This window comes from Corvus hawaiiensis, chromosome 10, assembly GCF_020740725.1.
Source record: "Corvus hawaiiensis isolate bCorHaw1 chromosome 10, bCorHaw1.pri.cur, whole genome shotgun sequence".
Classification (NCBI taxonomy): domain Eukaryota; kingdom Metazoa; phylum Chordata; class Aves; order Passeriformes; family Corvidae; genus Corvus; species Corvus hawaiiensis.
The window spans coordinates 17,885,262-17,907,761 of NC_063222.1; the positions used below are offsets into that span (position 1 = coordinate 17,885,262).

General features: G+C 42.8%; 1 protein-coding gene across 6 annotated transcripts in view; it reads right to left on the reverse strand.

Moving 5' to 3' along the window:
• Window positions 1-5,978: 5,978 nt before the first annotated feature.
• LOC125330721 (LIM domain containing preferred translocation partner in lipoma) overlaps window positions 5,979-22,500 on the reverse strand; it is a 333,960-nt gene continuing 317,438 nt past the window's right edge. For all 6 annotated transcript variants that reach the window (XM_048314233.1, XM_048314227.1, XM_048314228.1 and 3 more), the window contains one exon: window positions 5,979-20,926. In XM_048314233.1, coding sequence (XP_048170190.1) covers window positions 20,798-20,926 — 129 coding nt within the window. In that variant the 3' untranslated portion in view covers window positions 5,979-20,797. The remainder of the gene's footprint in view (window positions 20,927-22,500) is intronic.

Sequence of the window (22,500 nt, forward strand, 5' to 3'; positions counted from 1 at the left end):
TGCACGGGGCGAGGAGGAGGCAGGAGGCCTGGCTTTCCCACTGACCTGCCATCATACCTTTGGCAACTCTTTTTTTTTTACCATGTGCTAATTTTGCCCTTTCCCCACTTGGTACTGTCAGCCTCTAGGAATTCATAAGTCTTGAGCTGGTCCTCCGAACACCATGATTTTGGCTTAAAAATCAAGAGCTATAAGCATATACATATGAATTATGTGCCTTTTTGAGTGGCCTTGTGGTTTCTGACTTTTTACAGATCATATTTCCAACTGAGCAGGTCAGATTTTTTTATTATGGTTATTATTATTTTAAATGAAAGCCAAGAATTTCACATGAACACAGGGCTCTGGCAGCATGAGTTGGCAGCATTGCCCGCTCTTCGTGTGTCCTGCCTGCTTGGGCAGGGAGCATCTGAAGCATGGGCTGTCACTGGCCATGCCTGCAGAGCATTAAGCAAAACTTCCCCCGTCTCAGCTGGCTTACTGAACTTCCCCAGGGCAACTGACAACAACCAGCCATTCCCCAGATGTTTGCAGTGAGGGCAGTAGTTGGGATAACTCCTCAGTTTAGCCTGCATTAGAGCACAGGTAAGAGACAGCCTGGAAGGGACCAAGGAATAGGCTTCTGAGGAAGATTTTTGGTGCATCCTATCTTGGCCCTGCTGTTACAGCCCTGCCAAGGTGCTACAAGTGCTCTTCAAAGCAGCAGAAAAACTAAGCACTGAGAACTTGCCAGTGCATGCATTTGCTGTTCTCTTTGCTGAGTTTCAGATGAGATCCTGGGCATACTTTGGGCAGAGTTTTGAGAGGAAGATTGTGCGTAATTGAACTGCCTCGCTCATTCCATGGTGAGCAAAAAACTGCAGTTCCCCATGTTTTACCTTGCAGATGTGTGGATGTACCATGGGAAGCTCCCTGTCTGTGCAGCTGTCACCAGCTCTGCGATAACAAGAATCATGTCTTTGGCTCTCAGCTCTGAAGCTCATCTCTTCACATTCTGAACTGAAGATGTTCTCTGAATAAATGAACAAACTGAGATCTTCAAATGAACAACAGATTCTTCCTCAGGTCAGCTTTGCAGAGAAAGCAAATATTTCAGGAGAATATGGTTACTGCTCATAGCTCTCTGGAGCCAGCCTGCTGACTCCTCTGGGGTGGCTGTAAATCTGATGATGGTTCAGCTGAAGGACCTCACAGATGCTATTTCAGGCTGATATAATGTACCATAAATGGAATTGAAAGCACCCATCCATAGCAGACAAAGCCTTTCTGGTTCATTCAAACACCGAGGAAACTGACCCTTGTATATATGCACAGTTGGGATTCATCCAAAAGTGAGTGGTAGCCAAAAGAATTTACACGTTCCCTGGCTGGGAAACATGTTGATTTCAGAAGGCAGCAAAGGTAACGCAAGGATACAGGGAGACTCCCTTGCCTGGCATCCAGTGTTTGAATCTCATCCTTTGACACACCATGAAAGGGAAGAGTCCCAGAAGGACAGAAGAGCCCCCACCATATATGATATTATTCATTTAGAGGCAACAAGGCTTCTGGTCTCCATGGAATGGCAAGAAAACAGAACTTGATCTGGCTGAATTTTAGGGGGTGTCTGTCTAGCAAAAGTGATACATCAATAAACGTAATATCACAATCAGCTTGTGGAATGCATTTCTATAAAGCCCTGCAGAGAACCAAGAGGATTCAGAAAGGTTTGGGGGTGCAATTCATCAGCTCTCAGTACAGGAACAGCCACCAGCTCCCATGTATCGAGAGAGATTGAAAGCAATCACATAACCCCAAATGAACACGGTGGCAGGGGGAGCCCGTCTTCACTGCGTGAGAATATGTCTAATTAGCGAGGTCAGGGAGGGGTCCCGTGGGGCAGATGGCCACGCCAGGGGTACACAGGGTGCTCTGGGAAGCCGTGCTCCTGGCAGTGGTCCCACGTGGGCCACAGAACCAGAGGGATGCGTGGTCTGATCCTGCCTGGCAGTTTCTGTGCAAAATGGGGCCAATTTGCTGGGAAGCTTCCTACTCCCAAGGAGGGAAGAGGTGGGCTGCGAGTTTAACAAACATTTTGGTATTTGGAAGTCATTCCCAGCTCTCGTTTAACACACAGACTGCATTTCCCGTTGCTAACTGGCAGCAAAGAGCTCATCAACATTTAAATAAGAGGCTTGTTAATGCCAGCGTGAGGCAGGTTTGCATGCCAAGGCTGGCTAAGGTTTTGTGCCAAGGATTTTCTAAGAGAGAATTTCTCTAGGAAACTCCTTTAAAAGGAAGAATTCACTACTGGTTAAAGAGAGCAAGGGCTTAATTTGAAGAGGTGCTGAGCTGGTTAAGTCAAATGGATGGTGCAAGAGCTGAAAGCCTGTGAAAATCAGACTCCAGCTTTTAAATCAATTAACTGAAGAATGGCATGGGGTGTTTCGCAACTGATTGTGCTTTCTGCAATGCAATAACTGAAGGAAGAAAAGGCTACACATAACCTCTTCCTTCAGTGCCACTGACTTGCCCATCGATGGTAAATATGCTCAGGTGAGGCTTTAAATGCACCTGTTACCTGAGTGTGGGAATATTATGTTCTACAAATGGTCAAATGTGCCTTAGTGCAGGGAGGATGTGCAATATTTGGCTCTGTTTCTAGATCTCAAATGAGTCCTGTAAATTACAAAGCATTTTTTCTCTAGGACTTCATTTTGAGCCTTCCATACAGAGAAGGAGCCGTCATCTCAGAGCCACTGGAGAGGACGGGTGGCAGTTTTGGCAAAGCTAGAGGCTCCCGTGCTATATGTCTCTATAGCATGGTTTATTGCCTTTCCGTGTTCCATCACAGGACAGGAGTAATGTCCGTGGTGTCAGAATATGCACATGGTAATTGGCTTTTGCTGTAATTAAATGCCTCAGTGCCAGCGTTTAATCAGCCACCAAAGCCATTTATTGCCTCATATACGGCTGCACGGCAAGCATTACCCCTTAATTAGTTGCTGAAATAGTGATGATTTAGCAGCGTCTTTATATTTATACTTTAAGACAGTAGATTCAGTCCAACACCAACAATATGGCAAGATAAAAAAGCAGACCATTCTGCTATGCAATGATTTGGGCTTATTTATTTTTCCTTACCTTGTGGGAAACACTGTCACGTATAACTCCTGGTGACACTGCACTGGAGGTGATTAAAACTTGGAAAGCAGTTGCTACCTCTCTGTTCTGCTCCAGGGCTGACCTTGTGTACTTTAAGTGGATTCAGTATCAATAAAACATTGTCCCCAAAAACTCTCAGCAGCAAAGAAGTGTAGGCTTCACCCCCTTTGACTCACTATCACCAGGACTGCCTGGTCAGGCAGAGCAGAGGCGGAGAGCTCCCAGTCTTCCTCACAGGAGTTCCCTGGGGAAAAGAACTCCTTTGTGTCACCGGAGTAGTGGCACTTTGTTTGGCACGACCCTGGCAGGTTGTGACAGGTGATGCTGACAGCAGCAGCAATTCTCCTGACAGCCCCACCCAAACTCCTCTTCCCCCTTTTCGCTGCTTGTTTTTGCAGCCATGGTGGTGCTTTGTGATGCAGCCACCTGCCATTTTGGGGGGAATGGAGCACTGAAAGGGCCCACTCACTGTGTCCATTCATCTTCTCCAGTTTCAGTTGTCTGAAAGGTCTGGTCTAATCTTTCAGAGTCCCTTGACAGTTAATGGCATGAGAAGAGACCTCTCCAGAAAGTAGTTCACCCTGCCATGAAGAAGCTGCCAGAGGTATGTTGGAGGAATGGCTCTTTGGAAGTTTCCATCTCTCACAGAGGAAGCCCTGCTGCTCTCTTGCATTGGTCTCTTCCCTTCCAAACTATTATTCCAAACCCTTCCCAGAACACCAATACTGCCTGCTAAGACCAGCACTGGGGACAGATTTGACAGCCTTCCAGGTTTCTTTCCAGCTTTGAAAACCCCTGAGGAAGCTCACGAAGCCCCTGAAATCTTCTCAAAATCGACTAGAAAGGAAAATAAAACTCCTTTTTTGAAAGAGAAGTCATACAGGAGGTTAGCCCAGATAAACATCAAATAAACATCTCAGACTCACCTTTGTTCAAAGCCAGGTGGTGAAATCTCCAGTAGCCACAGCTGGGGATGACCATTGCACCACGAGAACACAGGGGTACCACTGCTTCTTCATTTGACCAGGGACATCACCAACAGAGCCAAATTGTCAATTCTGCCTCCATCCCTCCCTCAGGCTTCGACAGCCCCCACTGGCACCTGGATTTACATACACTTCACTCCCAATGCTTTCATTGTCTTCAAAGGATTCTGGTAGCCTTTGATTGCAAGAAAAGCCGTGCCAAACGATGGAATTAACAGCTCCCCCACCCTTGGCCCTCGCCTCTGGCCCCTGGCCTGCTAATGCATTTTGATTTGCGTGTGGACAATGTATCCCTGGAACTTTTCCACCGTAACAAGTTTAGGAAAAAGTACCTTGCGCTACAAAGGAAGTAATAATATCGAGTTTGGAAAACTAGACAGCAGTTTGAATAGACTTGAAAGCCCACACCATCACACTCCCTTTACTGCCAAGAGAAAGCCTGTCAGACTCTCGTGTCCTGTAGGAACAAGCTGCAGTTTGTCCTTTCCTGAGGGAGAACACAGGCCCTTCCTAAAGTCCCCTGGGGAAGGGGAGGAGGAGCTGGAGTGAGGCTGCTGCCTGTGCCTCCTTCCACGGCTAACAAAAGTCCCCTGACAATACATAACCTACTAAAGAAGTCCTTCATTTTCCTTGGTGGTGGGAAAGTAAGGATGGGATTTAATTTACAGCCAAGAATATTTAGTCTGAACAGTAGGAAAGACTATCCGAGGGTGAAGAGAACACTGCTATAGAGAGGACTGCCAGGAGAGGTTGTGGGACCTCCATCTGCAGATGTCTTCAAGGTCACACTACATAAAATTTTCTTGGGAGTGACACGGAGGGAGTGGATTTAGCTGTATTGTGTGCCTTGGGATCTTTCTACAGCTCTCAAAAACTGTTTTAAGATAACCACTTCTGCTGATAGGGAGGACAGTATTCACCTCATTTAACCCTTAAAGGCACAGAACAAAGCTGTCTCAGATGCTTACCTAAAGAAAAGATGACATAACTTCTCCACTGACTGGAGGGCCACCTTAGACAACAAAGCTGTCTTCCAGGCTGCTAAAGTTCATGGAAATTAATCCCACCTTGAAGATGGTCTGTGCAGCTCTGTGCAGGAGATTTCTGAGAGAAAAAGGCTTTTATAAAAAGGTCTAAGGATAGAAAGGGTAGAAAAACAGAGGCTATAAGGAGGGTGCAGATATTAACATGTATTTTTGGAAAAGCTTACCGGGATGCACTGGATTGCCCACCACATGAAGCATCTCTATCAGGGAGAGCGTTCAGTGCTTCACCAGCTGCTCTGGCTGAAGAGGTGGAGGTCGGGCTGTGTGGTGATCAGTGACATTTTTTAAGCAGATGTGGACAATCCTGATTATTTACCGCAATGATAGCCTAGAAACAAGTTTCTAGAAGAGACAGGCTTTGCTAACCACACTTCTTTCTACTCTTCCCGTAACAGTTTGAATAATGTTCCTCCATTCAGCTGCAGAGCAAGGTGCGTGGCTCTGCTGTCACCCCATCACAACCCAAATTTGAGAACATTTGTGGACCCCTCTGCAGATTACTGCATGGTTTAGGAATTGATTGCTCTCCACAGCCCAGGCACACATTTTTAGGAACAGTGCAAAATTCATCAAGAGATGGCCAGTACAACAGGGGAAAACCTCTCTTGGGACACATTTCTGGCATCTTTTCCCAACAGTGAAACAGGCTCTTGAATTAGGTATGCTGAGGAGCCACATAGTGAAATTTTGAACCTAAAAGAGAAAAAGGTGGAGGATAGGAAGCATAATTGCAGGTGGAGGTTGGGAAACAGTAAATACCATTTGACTTGAAAAAATAATTTCACACGCTAGCAAACAAAAATGAAATTTGTAAGAAGTTTATTGGATTGGTAAAATGTAATAAAAAAGCATTTGTGATACTTCTTCTGCAAAGAAAAAAGGCATCTGGCGATTTTGCATATTTATTTTCCCTTACAAAACATTTGAAAAGCATAACTGATAAAAAGGATAACAACTGAAAGAGCAGAGCAAAGAGGAAAATACATCTCAATATAATTGGATAATGCATAATAAAAATACAGAAAACACATGCTTAAAACAGCTTTCATTCTCTTACTGTAAAAAGTCGTTTTACGTGTTGAATAAAAAATATATGCCGGTTGCTCTGAAAATTGCAGTTTAGAAGAGGTAACTAGCTGAGAACAAAATATATATATCTATATATATTTATAAATATAGAAAATGTGTATATGCTGCATCTGTCCTCAGAACAAATTGGAATAAATGATTTTCAATTCATGCACACAAGTTACCAGAGAAAAAACTTCATTTATTGCCTAGCAGATCGATCCTGTAAGGTGCTGATTGCATTTCCTGAGTGCCCTCAAAGCCCTATGGAAGAAGTCAGTGAGGGAGACAAGTGGCCTGATGGGTTCAGTGACAAGGGAGGCTACTCAGCAGCTCACAGGAGGTGCACTCAGCAATTCACAGGAATCAGGAAAATTCCAATGGCAGCAGGATTAGGCTCCTCACAGACTTGGGTAGTGCTTTTGCTCAGCAAGGAGTAAAACCCTGGTACCCCGAAGCTCTGACAGATAGGAGACCAGTCCTAAAAGCTCAAGTAATGTTACTTCATTAGGATCCAAGGGCACAGAGTGTGCAGCAGAAGCACTCCTCATACAGGGAATGCTTCCTTGTGCCCCCCCCCTTGCCCAGATCCCTAGGCTAGTGATTCACATTTAAAAGGAAGATGCTTCCCATACCACTGAGAGCCTCTGTCTGCTGACACTGGACAAGGAGGAGTGTGACCAGTCACACTCCCTCCCAGCTGCAACAAAGGCAACAACACAAAACCTTTTCCATCTCAAGGGATAAACCAACTATGATGAAGCTGAAACACCACCTCAAACCACTGTGAATTACTGCACATCCAGTACAGATCATCCTTGGTGAATCCTCAAGCAGACAGGTCTGCAGCTGGCAGGGATAGGCCAAAGCATAGCAGCTATGTAGGACAAATACATTCCTGGGGGCACTTCCTCCTTGCAGTCTGAAAGAGGTGAATCATTCTCCCAGCCTTTAGGGGGTTCTCCATGGGGGATGTAACCAAGAGGAATCCTTCTGGAATGACCTATGTGTGGTTCAGACCCTCTTGTATCAGCCCACAGGTAAAGCCAGTGTGAGAGATTGGGCTCTGAAACACAACAAACCTCTGCTGTTTGTTCTGTGCTGGAAAGTGTCTTTACTAAAACAAAGAATTCATACTCGGGGTCTCTTATTTGACTAACTAGAGGGCAGGCACTGGAGGCTGCTCTCCAGTCTCTCTGACTGTCCAAAACACAAGCTGTAGGGTGGGAAAGTATAGGACCATTAAGGAAGTTGATGTCTCACCAAGGCAGATCTTTTCTAGCAAGACTATGGAAGTCCAGACATTACTTTGCTCTGCCCCATACCTCTACCAATACTCAGTTCTCATTCTCCACAGGGACAGCAGAGGAGGTCACAATGGTGCAGTACGGAGCATAAAAACATCGAATCTTTCCCTTTACTGCATTTCCAATACACCTTGCATTTCCTGTCTGATCACAGCAGGGAAAAGTTTGCTAGAACATGACTTTGAGGATTGAAAATGAGAGCTTATCAGCCTTTTTAATACAATAGCACAAATCAAACTTTGGTTCACCTTCAGATTTTCTCTTCTAGGATTAGATAAAAAATGAGTGATGGAGATTTTATAAGAGACAATATTAAGGGAATAAATTCTTCACATATGAATGGCTCTGGAGCTCTGATCAGGAAGAGATTTTTGAGGATATATACCCAAGTACCTCTGCTACAGAACAGCTGCCCACCAGACAACAGGGTGTGTAAAGCAAGACAAGCTGTACTGATGGGATAAGCCATTGCTTGGCTTATCCCCATGGAGAACAGAGGCTCAACATTAGCCTCTTGCTTCTTTTCTCCATCACCCTCCTAGTTCCCATCCCTGCTCAGCACTAGGACTGTTTCTGTGCTGCCCATAAAGGAGCACAGCAGGTCTCTGAAAAGGCACGGAGTGAAGAAAGTGGAATACACTTTTTGTGAAGGCAGCTCTGTCAATAGCCTACCTGTCACCCTGCTGGTTGTTCTGCTGAGATGCTTGTCAGGGGCTTAGCTACTTAGGCACATTAGAAATGCTACTTTTTAGGTGAATAAAACAGAGAACTAGATCAGACTTGGGGGACAAGGCACAAAATGTCCATTTGCCAAACCGAAATAGGTTTCCAGCCCACACAGAGCTGTCAGTAAAGCACTGGCAGATGCAAAAAAGCACCCCAGTTCCGTATTTTCAATGGGTACCATCTCAACACAGTTGAAACGCAAACTACAACCTCCGGCTGTGCATTGCAGTGCAAACTGCTCTTATCTCATGCAGTCCTGAATGAAACATGAGCACAAAGGCAGCCTAATTGGAACAGGATCTTCTCCTCCCTCCCTGCAAATCCTCATCATTGCACACAATCCCATAGCTAATGGCAGAGGGAAAACAGCTGATTCTGGCAAAATACTCGCAACTAGGAAGGCAGGATCGAGCCCCAGGCTGGACACAGACTCACCATGGGGAGCGGCGCTGGCTGTGGAGAGGATGAGGTTGACCTTGCTCCCTTAGCAGGCCTTCCTCACTCCCATGCTGCAGCAGTGTGGAAAGCTGGAACTGGAGGAAATGTTTGCAGAGGAGATGCTGGGCTCTGGCTTAGTTTAGGGAACAGAGGGTGTCATTTTTCTCCTTGGCCACCACCAAGGAAGATTGTAAGAGCAACAAGAAACTACACTGAATGGCCATCTCCCTTTCATTTTGAAATCTAAGCATTTCCCCCAGTGAAGGTATTCCTCCCATGTTCCAATTTTGAAAACCTCTCTATATCAGAACTGGAAACTATGCTGATTGCATTTTCTGGTTTCAAATTCTAGGTAAGCTCTCCTAGAGAGAGCTTCTAACTGTCTTCATTCAGTGCCCAGACCAAAGTGGCTCCATACCCTATGGGGACCAGGGCAAGACTATGACTCAACAAATGAAAAATAATGATACCATGAAAAAGCACATGGTCCTGATTACCAAAAATGCTGAATAAGCAAAGCTACTATGGAACAAAATCAGCGGGAGACATAGGAACAGCCATTAAAATAAAAAATCAGAGCAATTCTGCCCTTTATTTTCTTGCCACGTTTATTATTTTCACCTCTCTCTTCTCACAGATGAAATGGGGCAGGCCAGTTCTTTTTCCTATTCAAGCTGGCTTTTCTCTCTGGGCTGTCACGCTGCTGGCACAGCCCTGCAGAGACAGGACTTCCCGCACTTCAGGGGAATGCTGAACTGGGGCTATTTTTTAAACATCAAACTATTCCTGTTCACTGTACACTCTGCTTCCAAAAATAAAACAAGCATCCGAGTCTTTAAACAAGCAGACGGACCCTTTAAAGTCTCACAACAATGTTTTAAACCTGGGGTAGGAGGGATGGGAACGGGAATACATTTTCCTACTAATTGGAAATAATGAAACCGATGTTTGCGGATATGAAATGCTGGGTAATAACAAATCAGAGGTCTGTTGCTGAGCCTGTTCTGCCAGCCAGCCTTTGTGAGAAAAAGACAACAAGAAAGGGTTTTTATTTCACACTGATGAACTTAAAATGAAAGCAGTGGGAAGGAAAAGAAAAAATGAAGCATGGGAAGGAGAAGGGCAGACAGGTACAGGGCATGGAAACAATTCGCCTGGAGCAACCACAGAAGTAGGCAGAAAAATGGCAAAAATAATGTCTCCTTATTCCCTTAGCCCTGGTTCCTAAAACTAGTTTGGGAATGAACTGGGGGAAGGGGAGGAAGGAGCAGCAATTTGAACACAGCAGATGCTCCAGTTAAACCATATCTTCTCAAAGAGGAACCGAGGGTGGGGGCAGGGGAGATGGCTATTATTAATGTCCTTCCGTATATAGCAAAGCAGACATCCTGCATAATGGCAACACAATACATCAATAATAGCCCAAGAATAGCTTCCTACCGGTTTTTTCCCCCTGACAGTTAGAAACATAAAGAGAAAAATCAAGCTGCTGAGATAAATAGCTGAGTCTCCACCCCCACCTCAAATTGCCTTGGCATATTTTAAGAGATAAATGGTTCTATGAGAAATTTAAATAGCTTTCTCTTTTCTTTTTTGGCAGCTGCAGGAACTGGGTCAGGTGTAGAAATTATTAATTTAGAAGCCTGAAAAACTCATGTTTGAAACTAAGTTTTTTGGTTTTTTTTTTTCCTTTAAAGCATCAACTTTCTTAGAAGCAGAGTTACAAAAAATTAAAAAATAATTGAGGGGTATTTTTTAAACAGAAGTCAGGTTAAAAATAATGAAATATCAGTGCAAGCTGTAGTAAAGGGACAATTTGTGTAACAGCTTAATGGACATTAAAAGTATCCGTAGTAGATTGTTAATGGGTTTTTTTGCAGAGTACAGTATTTGCCTAATGGCTTTCATTCCTCTTCATCAAACACAGCACTGGGAGTCTGCCTTGAGGAAAAAAGACCGGGGGGCACCATTCTGTAGCTTTACCCAAAGTTTAGTGCATGTTTCCAAAGAGACAAGAGATTACTGCCAAAGTGTCCAGCACCAAACACTCCCACAAGGAGCCCATTATTTACTTGCAGGTCCCAGAACTGACACCCCAGGGAGCTCATCTGCTTGAGGCTGTGCTTGCTGGTGCTCAGAGCTGGTGAACTTGGTACTGCACCACGTGTAAATCACTGCCTTCCCCCACCCATTCAAGTTACACTTGCTGTACACATTGATAGCAGGATTTGTAACACAGTTTCTCTGCATGATGCCAAAAGCCATCTTCCTCCTCATACCATATGGAGAAGGATCTCTTTGCAGCCATAAAACCTTGAATCTTACAGAGGAAAAATCCTGTAGGAACCACTCTGAGCAAAGAAATGCTGATGAACTCTCTCACAGGAGAGTACACTAGTTAAGACCTGTAAAAGGTTCAAATTTCCAGTCCTACAAAGAACTCTGAGGTGTTGAAAGATACCCAGCTGGCAGGCAGCCCACTTCCTCTGCTGCATGGCTGGTAAAATCCTCCTGTTCCTCGTGCTCTGTTCTGTGTCCCAAATGAGGCAGATACCTGAGAGGGAGGAGGACTCCCTCGTTTATACTCACTGCACCTCGCAGGGCTCACGGCTCGTGCCCTCCTTCCCTTAGTGACCAATCAAAAATTTAAAAAGGTGACAAACAACCAGATGTAAATAGAACTGTAGTGCCTAGAAAGTCAGAGCACAGATAGGATCAGAAGACAGACTGTAATTACAGGCCCTGCTACTTATTACATAGGCCAGTTGGGCTACATGAGCCCTTGGTGGAAACTTCCTGTGCAATTAATAAAGGAGAAACAGAATACTTTTGCAATCACTTTTCTAGCTTTCACTGTGGGGGTCCAATCCTGCCATCCTGGATTAGCTCTAATCATAGACAATCTTTCTCTGCATAAAATGAAGGCATCTGTTCTGTAAGACTAACAAAAAAAAAAAAAAAAAAAAAAAGGACAAAACCCTCATTGCAAACCTACACCATGCAATCAAGAAGGAAACTGATCCTGATCCCCCCCCAGATCGTAATCTGACAATGTTTTCAAGACATCTGGCAAAAAGGAAGAAGAAAGAAGAATGCAATGAAATATTTAAAATCCTACTTCTGTCAAGAATACACGTGAGGAGAAAGGTGAGTTTGAAAGGGCTGCATTATTTGTAAGGTAAAACCTGAAAGCACCACCTTTTGCATAGAGGCATGAGGTGCCCTTGGCCCGAGCCAGAGCAGTCCTGAGAACAAATACCAGGCACTGATTCAACAGGGACTGGTGTGACAAAGTCAAGGTTGGGTGTGAGCGGGACCAAAGCACTGCCCTGCAACACCCTGGGATGTACCTTGGGACGTGCAGGGTAAGGCAGTGTGTTGATAATACAGCAAAATAGCTGCATCTTTGCAGCCCACAACTGATCCTCCTCATCTAAAGCTTGAATCAGATTTTCAAGAGCATGAGAAATGGAGCATCCCCAAGGGAGGATTTCTCCTAAAGGCACTTCTTTTACTGCTGAGATTTTCACCAAACAGACTTCCAAAGAAGGGGAGACTGTCCTGTGAGATCTGAGATGCACTGAATGACACTGCTTTGCTCCTGCACCCAGGATACTGCCCTTTCCAATCTCAAAATCTCGGTGTCCAGCACCTTTGCAGAAAGATCTCATCTGGGCCTGACCACTGGACTGATCCCAACCTCATCATGAGAAGCAGGCGCAGAAAAGGGGTGGATGTCCCCAGATGTCATAAGGAGGGAGCCCCCAAGAAGATATTCAGGAGTTCCAATGTTCAGCTGAGCCTTTTTCTTGGTCACATCCACCTGCCTGCTGTACAGTCCCAGCAGAAATCATAACAGACTTCAGGCTGGTACTGGGCATACAAACAGGACTGAGATGGTCCTGAAAACGCTGAAACAAAAGACACTTCGGAACAAAACTGGCACAGCCACAATCCCCACAACGCTTGTGTAAGATAGAAAGAAAGAATCCCTAGAACGTATTTATCAAAAGCCATTTTATGCAGATTTTTCCTTCTGAATATTTAAAACATGGTGAATATTAAACTTCAGAGATTCTTAATATGTTCCAAAGCCCCACGGACCTTTGAAATGCTAGCTCATCAATATGCAACATCTAATCTTGTCAGGAAAAAAAAAAAAAAAAAAAAGAGGGGAAAAAGAAAAGCTATTCATCCTCTACACACAGAGGTTATAGTGAGAATCCCACGGAAAATAAAAAACCAAGCAACTTCCAGCATCTTATGCAATAGGTTAAATTTACTCTGGTTGGGAAAGTTTCACTTTCTGCAAGAGAGAAAGTGCCTGTACGTGCATAGCTACTGGAAGCTTTTTCTGAAGTGTGAGGCTGAAACTTTGTAGCTGGATTACAGTAAGTAGTTTATTAAAAAAAACAAGGCTTGTGGCTTTGCATCCTGTTCCAGTCCAGTGTAGTCTCAGGATCCCCTCTCCAAAGGCCAGCAGACAGTGCGCCACCTAAAAATCCATTCTAGTCCAAAATGCTGTGGTTGAAATGGCTTTGCTTGTTTATAAAGTTTAGTGTTTCGTATTGCTTGCATCTGACCTTCAGCAGAAAGAAAAGCTCAGTTAAATTGTGCAAATATGTACCAAATGGGAGCAAGGGAAGGCAGCCAAAAATGCTGCATGAGCTTTTTCAGGGCTGCAGCCTTTTAGGAGCACCAGTTAGATGAACTGGATGAGAGGCCAAATTGATTTAGGCTCCAGGCAGGAGCTTAAAACACCATGACATCCAAATTCACGAAGAAAATGTTCTGTTACTGCAACCCCAAATTTCCTGCACATGAAAACACTGTTTTCTTTCATCTTTAGGAGATGCTCGTTCTGTAATCCGACATTTAAAAATGAACAAACAAACAGGAGTCAGCTGACAAAGGATTCTTGCTGGTGAATGGAAGTAGGTCACTCTGAGTATTTAGCCTTTACAGTCTGGCTTAATATTAGTGTTGTACACAGAGCAGTAACAAAACTGCACTGGAGACAGGGAAAGACTCTAATTTTGTCTTTTCTGTGAAAATTAGCATTAACCTTCTGCATTAATGTGCAATGCTTCCCCAGCACCCGGTATCTGGTTAATTAAAAGAAAAACCACAACCACAAAGCAAACCACACACTAAATTAAACAACAACAAAAAACCCGTACTGGTCAGTCTGCATTTAAAGACATCTCAGTATGAGTAATTGGGGAGAGAGGAATTTTCCTGAAGGAACATAAAAGAAAATGAAAACTCTACATACAAGACCAAATAAAATCTTCTGTCTCTAACAAATGCAAATTCTGGCTGCCCTTTTACACAAACATATTAAAGGGATAAAACTGGAGGAAAAAAAAATAGAAGAGGAAAAGCTAATAAAATCATTTTTTGAGAAAAAAATATTTAAAAAACAAACTATCCTTCAAACGTCTTTCTTCATGGTAAATCCCTGCAATCATGTGGTTCTAAATTACATGGTTAAATATGACTGAAAAAGTAAGGCACAATTTCATAATCATTTTAAAAGCAATAATTATAACAATTTTCTTTGATATCCATATGGCAGGCCACTGATACTAAGGATGCACAAAACTACTTGATTAAAGATCTGGACAAGTTTTTCCAACTACTAGCTAAGACTCACAATACCTCGGTGAAGTAAGTAAGAAACCATCTTCACTTCAAAGATGAGTGCATGTTGAGGACATGGAAAAAGCGGGTAAGAAAGAGGCTGTGGGCAAGGGGAGGCAGAGGCAGGAAGGCAGAGACATCCCAAGTGTGATGTTTCTGGGGAGGGACTCTAACCCCTGGAAATATAAAGGTAATGCCATCACCTGGGGCTTCTGTTTCCTTCCTCATTTTCTAAAATATTTAGGTAGGATGAGAATACTGGACGAATAGCAAAATTTAAAAAAAAGAAAAAAAAAAAAGTTTTAACTGGATGCTCTTGCTACCTGTGACAAACCCTGTGCTTCCACATGTTACATGAAGCCAAAGAGACCAGTGATACGAAGTCAGGAATAAAGGTCAGTGGGGTATAAGTAGCAGTAGTCAATATTGCCTGTATTTCTGCTCAGTTATAGCCCCATAAACACCTGACGTGTGCATGTGTATGCCAGACTGCTCTGCAAGGGTGGAAATTAGTTTTTTTCAGACCACAGCAGAAAATTTCCAGGTTGAAGTGAGAGCTGTTCCTCAATGACCACCAGAAAACCTACTGAGGTTATATTTTTTCTCTTAGATTTTTAGATGCTGGAAGAATGTTATAGTTTCACAGGTGTAAAGTCTGTTCTCTCTCAGGCTCCAAATTCAAAGGCTTGCAAATTCAAACTTGAAATGCTGAGGAAGACAGGCAATATTTCTAGAAATGTTTAAGGAAAAATGCCATTCCCAAGCCCTGAAAGGAGATGAAGTTCAATCAGTATCTCTGGATCTTCATGGCAGTTGCCATAATGTGCTTACATTCTTCAGTAATTTCAGGGGAAAAAAAACAAACAGAAAAAGACCCCAAGGTAAAAACAAAGAAGAAAATTGCTATTGCCACAGAAAAAGACACTGGCAGTCCCTATAGCCAGCCACTCCATGGCTTTAAGACAGATAAGAAAATGAACCCAACAGAAGTAACACTGTTATTTTAAGAGTCACGTTACTTGGATTGTTCTAACAAAGGAAACAGTGACTTCAAAATTAGCAAAACTAGTTAAAAATAGGGAATAAAACATCTTGTGAAAAGTTTCAAAGCTTTTTTTTTAATTTCACCAGGTCCAATATTGAAACATTTCCCAAGAACATATGCTTGGTTTTAAGTAGAATTTTTATCCAAAGAAGTTTTCAAAATTGTCACAGAAACTTTAATCTACCAGCAGAAGAAACCCAAGAACTACATAAAACCATGAAAGAAGACATGGGTCTTTGAGAAATAGAAATATTTGTTAACAATTCTGAAATTTTTTTAGATAAAAATTCAGTACGATTTTAATCATAACAGCAAAAAAATCCTCCAAAAAATGTAGTGGGTAACATTGCAAAAAGAGAGAATTTCTCATTAAAAAAATAGCCCTTCTGATATAATGTAATTTAGTATAAAAATTGCAACTAGCTCTAACTGGAAACAGTGTTCTCACAGCTCTCTTAGTCTGTATTTTACTAACCTTTAGGTTATGGAGCAGTTCCTGCCCTCCTTCCACAACAAACCCTCAGTTACCATCACTGTGTTTTCTCATGGGAATTTCACCACAGGGGGATTGTTCAGCACCCCCTCTCCAATAGCTTGCAGTACTGAACCTGTACGAGGTGTTGTCCACCCAGGCTGTTGAACAAGCAGCAAATCAACTCTGTGACCCAACTGGAGGGACCAGACACCAACAGACACCAGTCAGCAACTCGCACCCTTTCTGAGCCACTCAGCACAAGCACCAGGTGCCTAACATTTATCCTTGACACAGGATTTCTCTCACGAACCTTCTCTTGGGTCCTGTTATCCCTTGCCTTCCAGATTTTCTCAAAACCAAAAGGAACCAGCATTTATCGAACTTAAGCCAGGCTTGAACTAACCACAGCCAGGCAGTGGCCGTCACAGCTCCAAAGAGATCTCAGACAGACTTGTTGCATATTCTCTCTAACAACCACCACTCTTTTAAGACGTTTTCTCTCATTCTTCTCAGGCACATTTTGCTGATAGGCAGAAAGTCAACTTAAAGCTTGTGTTTTGTGAAAGCCTCACTCCTGCTATCAAGATGGACACTATTATGTAGAGTGATACCAAACACTTTGGTACTCCCACACCTCTATGATTAAGTCATTACCCAAGTGTTTCGCAGCCATGATAAAAATCTACAAATTAAAATATTAAAAAAACCCCAAACCCAAAATTAAAGGTGCGTTATCAGGCTAAAGAATTAGTGTGGCTTTCTGTTTTTAAAAGCAATGTTCAATGAATAAAATAAGTGACAATAAAACCATCACATTCACAAAATACTAGTGTTAGCCTTGGGGATATGCTTAAGGATTGGGCTGTAACCAAGGCAACCCAATCTTCTGGATAAAGTTTAAGTAGACACTTTTAAAGCCATTGCTCAAAGAAACAGTAAATCTGGCTGTAGGGCTACTTGTGACATATGGAAGGTGCCACAGCCACCAACCACAAAGCACTCATCTTGTAACAATTCAGCCTCCTGTCATCCATTTGATCAGCCGCTGGTGTTCTCCTGCAGTTGGCAGAAGGGTGACACAGAAGCCATTTCATGTGTTCTGGGTAATTTGATAGAAATTCAGCTGTGCCCACATCCTACCCAGATCGAACCTGTATGATCAAGGGATAAAGAACCAGTCTGGTACGAATGGCTTATGTCACACCATGCAATGGCTTTAAGTCTGCGCTTAAACAAACCCCAGGGACTTAAATATTTTGTTAAATTAGAACCTGATCCTGGGCCCTGTCTGGCCACACAAATCATGGGATCAGGTCCTACTTGCCAACAAATGCTAGACAAAGACAAAGCAGCAGAAGCAGAAACTGCAGACTTGAACAAAAATGTTTGTGCGATCTTCCAATTCTTTCTGAAAAGAACAGTTTGGACATTACCACAGCCACAGATAATGTGAATTTTTGTCATGGCTAAGAAGTCCAACTTAAGAAAAGCAACGTCTCTTTGGTAAAAAGACTCCTTCTTTGGAACAGATAAACATGATATATTATAAATATGTGATAAATATTGTGATGAAGCCATATCCCAGTGGTTCTTAATTGCAGTGCAATTGCGATAAATCCCACCAGCACTTCCTAATTAAATCCGGAAGCATCAGAGGGGAGATTTTCATATATATGTGGGTGATGAGAGCCTCTGTGACATATATACAGTATCTTTCAAATATATTTATAGCAGTTTTGGAAAACAAAACCACACAGAATAAAGAAGAGGGTTTTGGACACTCATTCCTTCCAATAGGCAGATGGCTTTGGGGTTTAGGGGTGAAAAAAACCCCATCAAAGTACCTTTGCACAAATGTGTCAGGTCTAGAAACCAGCCACAGCACCTCAAACATCAACACTGTTCAATCTTTGTCAATCAAATTTCATCCATGAAGTATTTAATGCTTGAAAAGTTTGGCTCTCACCTCTCTGCATGCCAGCCTCACTCACTACAGTGCTCTCATAACAGAGAGGATTCAGAGCTAGATCTCCTGGCTGGCCGTATGCATTGAAATGGGTTGGAATCCCAGGCCTACATACCAGCAAATTTTTCTGGAAAGAGAAAATAGAGCTCCAGAAATCAATAGCTTGGGCTAGTCTGTGACTAGTTTAATTCCCATAATGGCTCTGGGAAACTGCAAAGAAGCTGTCTCATGCAGAGGGCAGAAGACAAGGAGCCATATGACTTGCTCCAGTCGAGCCTGTGGCAAGGCTGTAAAAGGCCCAAAGGCTCTGAACTGTGAGTCTAGGCCACATTCTGCTGGAAGGCACAGCAGCTTGTTTCCATCAATTACCCCAGTGTTATTCAAGAGAGTCTCATCAGCCACTTGATGTAACACTCACAAGAGTAAGGAAGATCAGAGCTATGCCTTCTGCCTGAAGAATGGCTCATTCTGCACCCAAATGCATCACATTATCGCTTGTGCTTGTATCCCAGCACTGACCTCCCCTGTTTTTGTAGGGCTAGTTCAAACTAGATTTGCCCAGTATTTATGAGGTTCTTTGGACTGCTGGTGGTGCAGACTGTGTGTTAAGAAGCAAGCTCAGAAGGACTTTACATGCCACGGTTCAGGGAGCGGGAGTCCAGGTGGAACCTGGTGGGAGCCAGGGTGCCAAAAATCTGTTTACGTCTAAGGCAGTAAAATTCTTGCAGGCCAGGGTAGAAATCCAGTATAAAAAGTCAAACTGCTTTACCTATGGTGGTAAAGGAAATCTTTTGCTCAATGATGCCACCCTTCTACAAAGAAGGATTCATTTCAAGCTGTGAATTTTGGGAAACTTCCCTGACACTGGTGAAGCTTGCCAACATATAAACCATGTAAGGAATGGAGGTTTCAGACTGGTATTTCTGCATTTGAATTTACCACATACAGCTGAAGCTACTGAATATCACAGTGCTCTTCCAGAAAGGTTTGTGCTAAACTGAAAGGATGCACCATTTGTAGGAGCTGCAGTATCACATCACAATTTTTCCTTTGTTTCCTATCAGTTCAGCTCATCTAACTTTTCTTTTCAGCATTAGTGAATATAATTATTCTCTATAACAGAAGCCTGATACAAAGAGGAAAGCACCACATTCTCATTGTTTTTCAGTGGGATGCATGAAAAAATTTGTATAACTTACTCTTGAAAAGTGCCAGTTTGTCACTTACATGGTCAATCAGCCTGCAACTGTTTCAATTCTGCTTCTTAATTTAAGTGCAAAGAAAGGTATTTTCCTTGATTACATCTGCAAATAAGATATTAATGTCAATTCAGTGATATGAAAATTACTCCCTCACTATGTAATTTGCACCTTAGTTATTACGGGTTTCATGAACAAGACTATTATAGCTGCTCAGAGTGCCATGGATTTCTAATTTTTTGATTTGTTTTTAATTAACCAAACTAAAAAAAAACGAAAAAAAACCCCAAACCCACGATCATGTGAAAAAAAGGATTATCTGTGCCCAGGTTTTATTTACCTTGGCATATGTATTAATTCTGGACTAAGGATGAAAATGCTGCTGCTGGCCCAGCACTCTACTACCATGAATTTCACCAGAGACAAGGTGTAAATGGCTGGGATGAAAATAGAAGAGAAAAAAATTGCCTGCTTTCTGGAATGCCATAGTGAAGGGCTTAATACCTCCTTTAGTTTTCTTAGGATAAAACTGAACATGCATTTAGGAGGATCTTTTTAGCTGTTGTTGAAACAAGATCTGATTTTTTTTATTGAAAACTACAGATCACGTGTGTGAACATCAGAGGAATGTGTATCATCCCAAAGCCTGATACAATCCCTGTTACTGTTGAAGGAAAATCCTCCCATTGCAATAACAGCAGATGGAACAAGACCTTATTGCTTGAATGTCTACCCAGAGACCAGCACTGCCAATGGTCCCACCAGAATGGGCTGTACGAGAGAGAGTGGTGTAAGATTTTTTTGAGCATCGCTTTGCACTGCAGCTCTATGTAGTCATTTTTACCTTTTTTTAACCACTGGGATTTCAGAAATGTGTTTCCAGGCCCACACCCCTTAAAGATCTTCTCAATGAACATGACTGGCTTATGCCTCTGGTAAATCAAAAGCACGTTGTGTGTGTGTAGTGTGTGTGTAGTGTACAGTGTGTGCAAGCTCACATCTTTCTGTGATTGCTCATACATTGTGAATTGGAAGCATCACTACTGAATAAATTTATGCAATAGCTAAGTAGACTTTCATGAGTAAAAGAAAAAACCCTATTGAACTGGAAGGGAATGGAAACAAGAAAGGGCCTAAGAAATAACCAATCTGTGTCCCAAGGATACAAGGTCACACCTACACTCAGGTGCAGTACAGTTGCAGTTCCACTGTTTGTGTTAATGCTGGGTCTGCTCTCACACCTTCTAGGGCAGTGGAGCTACTTCTGCTGCTGACACAGATCCAACTAAAGTCAAAGGGAAGCTTCCCATGATTTCAATGAGAGCTGGTCAGGTTCTCAAAATAACAGGAGAAATAACTAGCTCAGCCATCTTTCACTCTCTACCTTCATGTACTTCTTAAGAAACAGGAATCAAACATAGATGCATAGTTAGGACCATGTTCAGACCTCCTACAGGCAGATAACTTAGGTGCTGTGACCCTTAACTCCATCAGCTGCAGATACAGCAACTGCTCTAACTCACTCACTGCCCTCTTGAACAGCTGTGTCTAAATTAGGTGCCTGTCATGGGCAGTCTGAACATGGCCTCTCAAACCGCCCTCTTGTTCCAAAGCCTTCCAGTTTTACTTTTTTTTTTCTTCTTTTTTTTTCTTTTTTTCAATAACAGAGATTCAGACCCTAGGCTGGAAAGAAATCATGCAAAGCTTGTGCAATGTCCCCCAGTGGGCATCCTGGGGAGGGTCACAGTTGATACTCAGAGATCAGTGCTGGCCTTGGCAGTCAGAGCCTGGATCCGAGCAGAGTTGCAGGTCTTGCAAAGGATGTGCCCGTCCAGAGGGTAACAGCCCTGATTGTCCCCTTCAGACAGGAGGCCACCACAGTCCTAGGAAATAAGTGAACAGGAAGAGCAAAGTAAATAAGAAAGAGCAAGATTAAGCAAAGAATCTATTAGTCAAAGAAACTCTCTCCTCACTCTCCACCTTGTAACAAGATCCAGCCTGAGTCAGCGCAAAACATGAAGCAGAGGTACGTGATGTCTTTTACGATTAAGCCATTTTCTGATAAGAGACAATGCTGCAGAGAGGATGGGTTCCCAAGGTCTCTGCTGAATTTAATCCAATTGAAAATAAAAGGAGATTATTCCCTTCACATTTCTGAGGAAGCAAAGGTCTTTAGCATTGGAGAAACATCAAACTGAAGCACATATTTATTAATTCAAAAAAGGATAAAAAAGAAGCATCATTGGGAAAAAGTTTAGTACCAATATATGACTATAGGTAATCTCCTTTGGGAGAGTTAATGCCACAAAGTTACAGCCTCCATTCCAGGGGTGGCAGCTAAGCAAAGTCCCTGCCTGTCTCCCCTCACCAGAACTGTCACCTGTGGTTGTACTACAATTGGCCAAAAAGGTTGTGGCTAAAAGGAGGATGCCAGACAGGCACATGGAAACCCCACTCTACAAGGCCCCCAAAACTGCTCCAGAGATCTCAGCCCCTAAACTTACACTTGGCCAAGTATAGCTGCTAGGAAACTTGGGAATCATCCCACACTGTGTGATCAAGCAATCGCTTGGCCCAGGACTGCTGATGGACCCATGTGTGTGAAAGCCTGGGTATCTCAGCAGCCAGCATGGGGACATGCTGTATGATGAATTAGGGTCTACAAAATTTCATGTAGGAATGCCCCAGCATCTTAAAAAATAATGGTCATAAGTAATGGGCTGATATGTACCCTGAAAGCCAAGGTCAGATTGAGAATTGAACCAGATGCCTCAAGTTTCAGCCTAGACCTTTAAACCTCAGTCCATCCTTCTTCCAATTAAGGTTATTAAAACCTGCAACTGCAATAAGAAATATATTTGGTCTCATTTTCTTACCCTGCCATCTGGCTGATGTATTATCCAACAGTAGCAATGAAGAATTCTTGAAGGTTCCCTAACACAGCTGCTCCCACATGCTAATTGCTTTAAGGTGATTTTTATTCTCTGTCTTCAGATTCTTTCCATCAAAATTACATGAAGTGTGTAATGAAACTGAACAGGAAAAGTAGCACAAAAAGCATTGCACAAAGCAAGAATGATCATGTTTATGTGTCCATTAAAATTCGTCAACCCAGAGCCATATGCTGAGTTTCCTGTACAATCATGCTCAAATCCTAACATGCATTAGCTTTCATTTTAAGAACATAAAGATGAGCTACGTTTGTGTCCAGGCTATAATTTATGAAGTTCTCAGGTATTAAGCCCTAATTGCCTGAGTCACATTCTTTTGCTCTCCTAATGAACCTTTTATAAACAAGGGACCTGATTTTCCTCTCATTTGCACTGATACAAACGAGGAAAAATTCCTTGCTTGCTGAAGTCAGTGAAGTAATTTGATTGTAGAGCCAGTGTTACAATAGTGTATTCCTGTCATGTGAGCAACATGAGGTGGTGATGAAGTTAAGCCAACCTTTGCT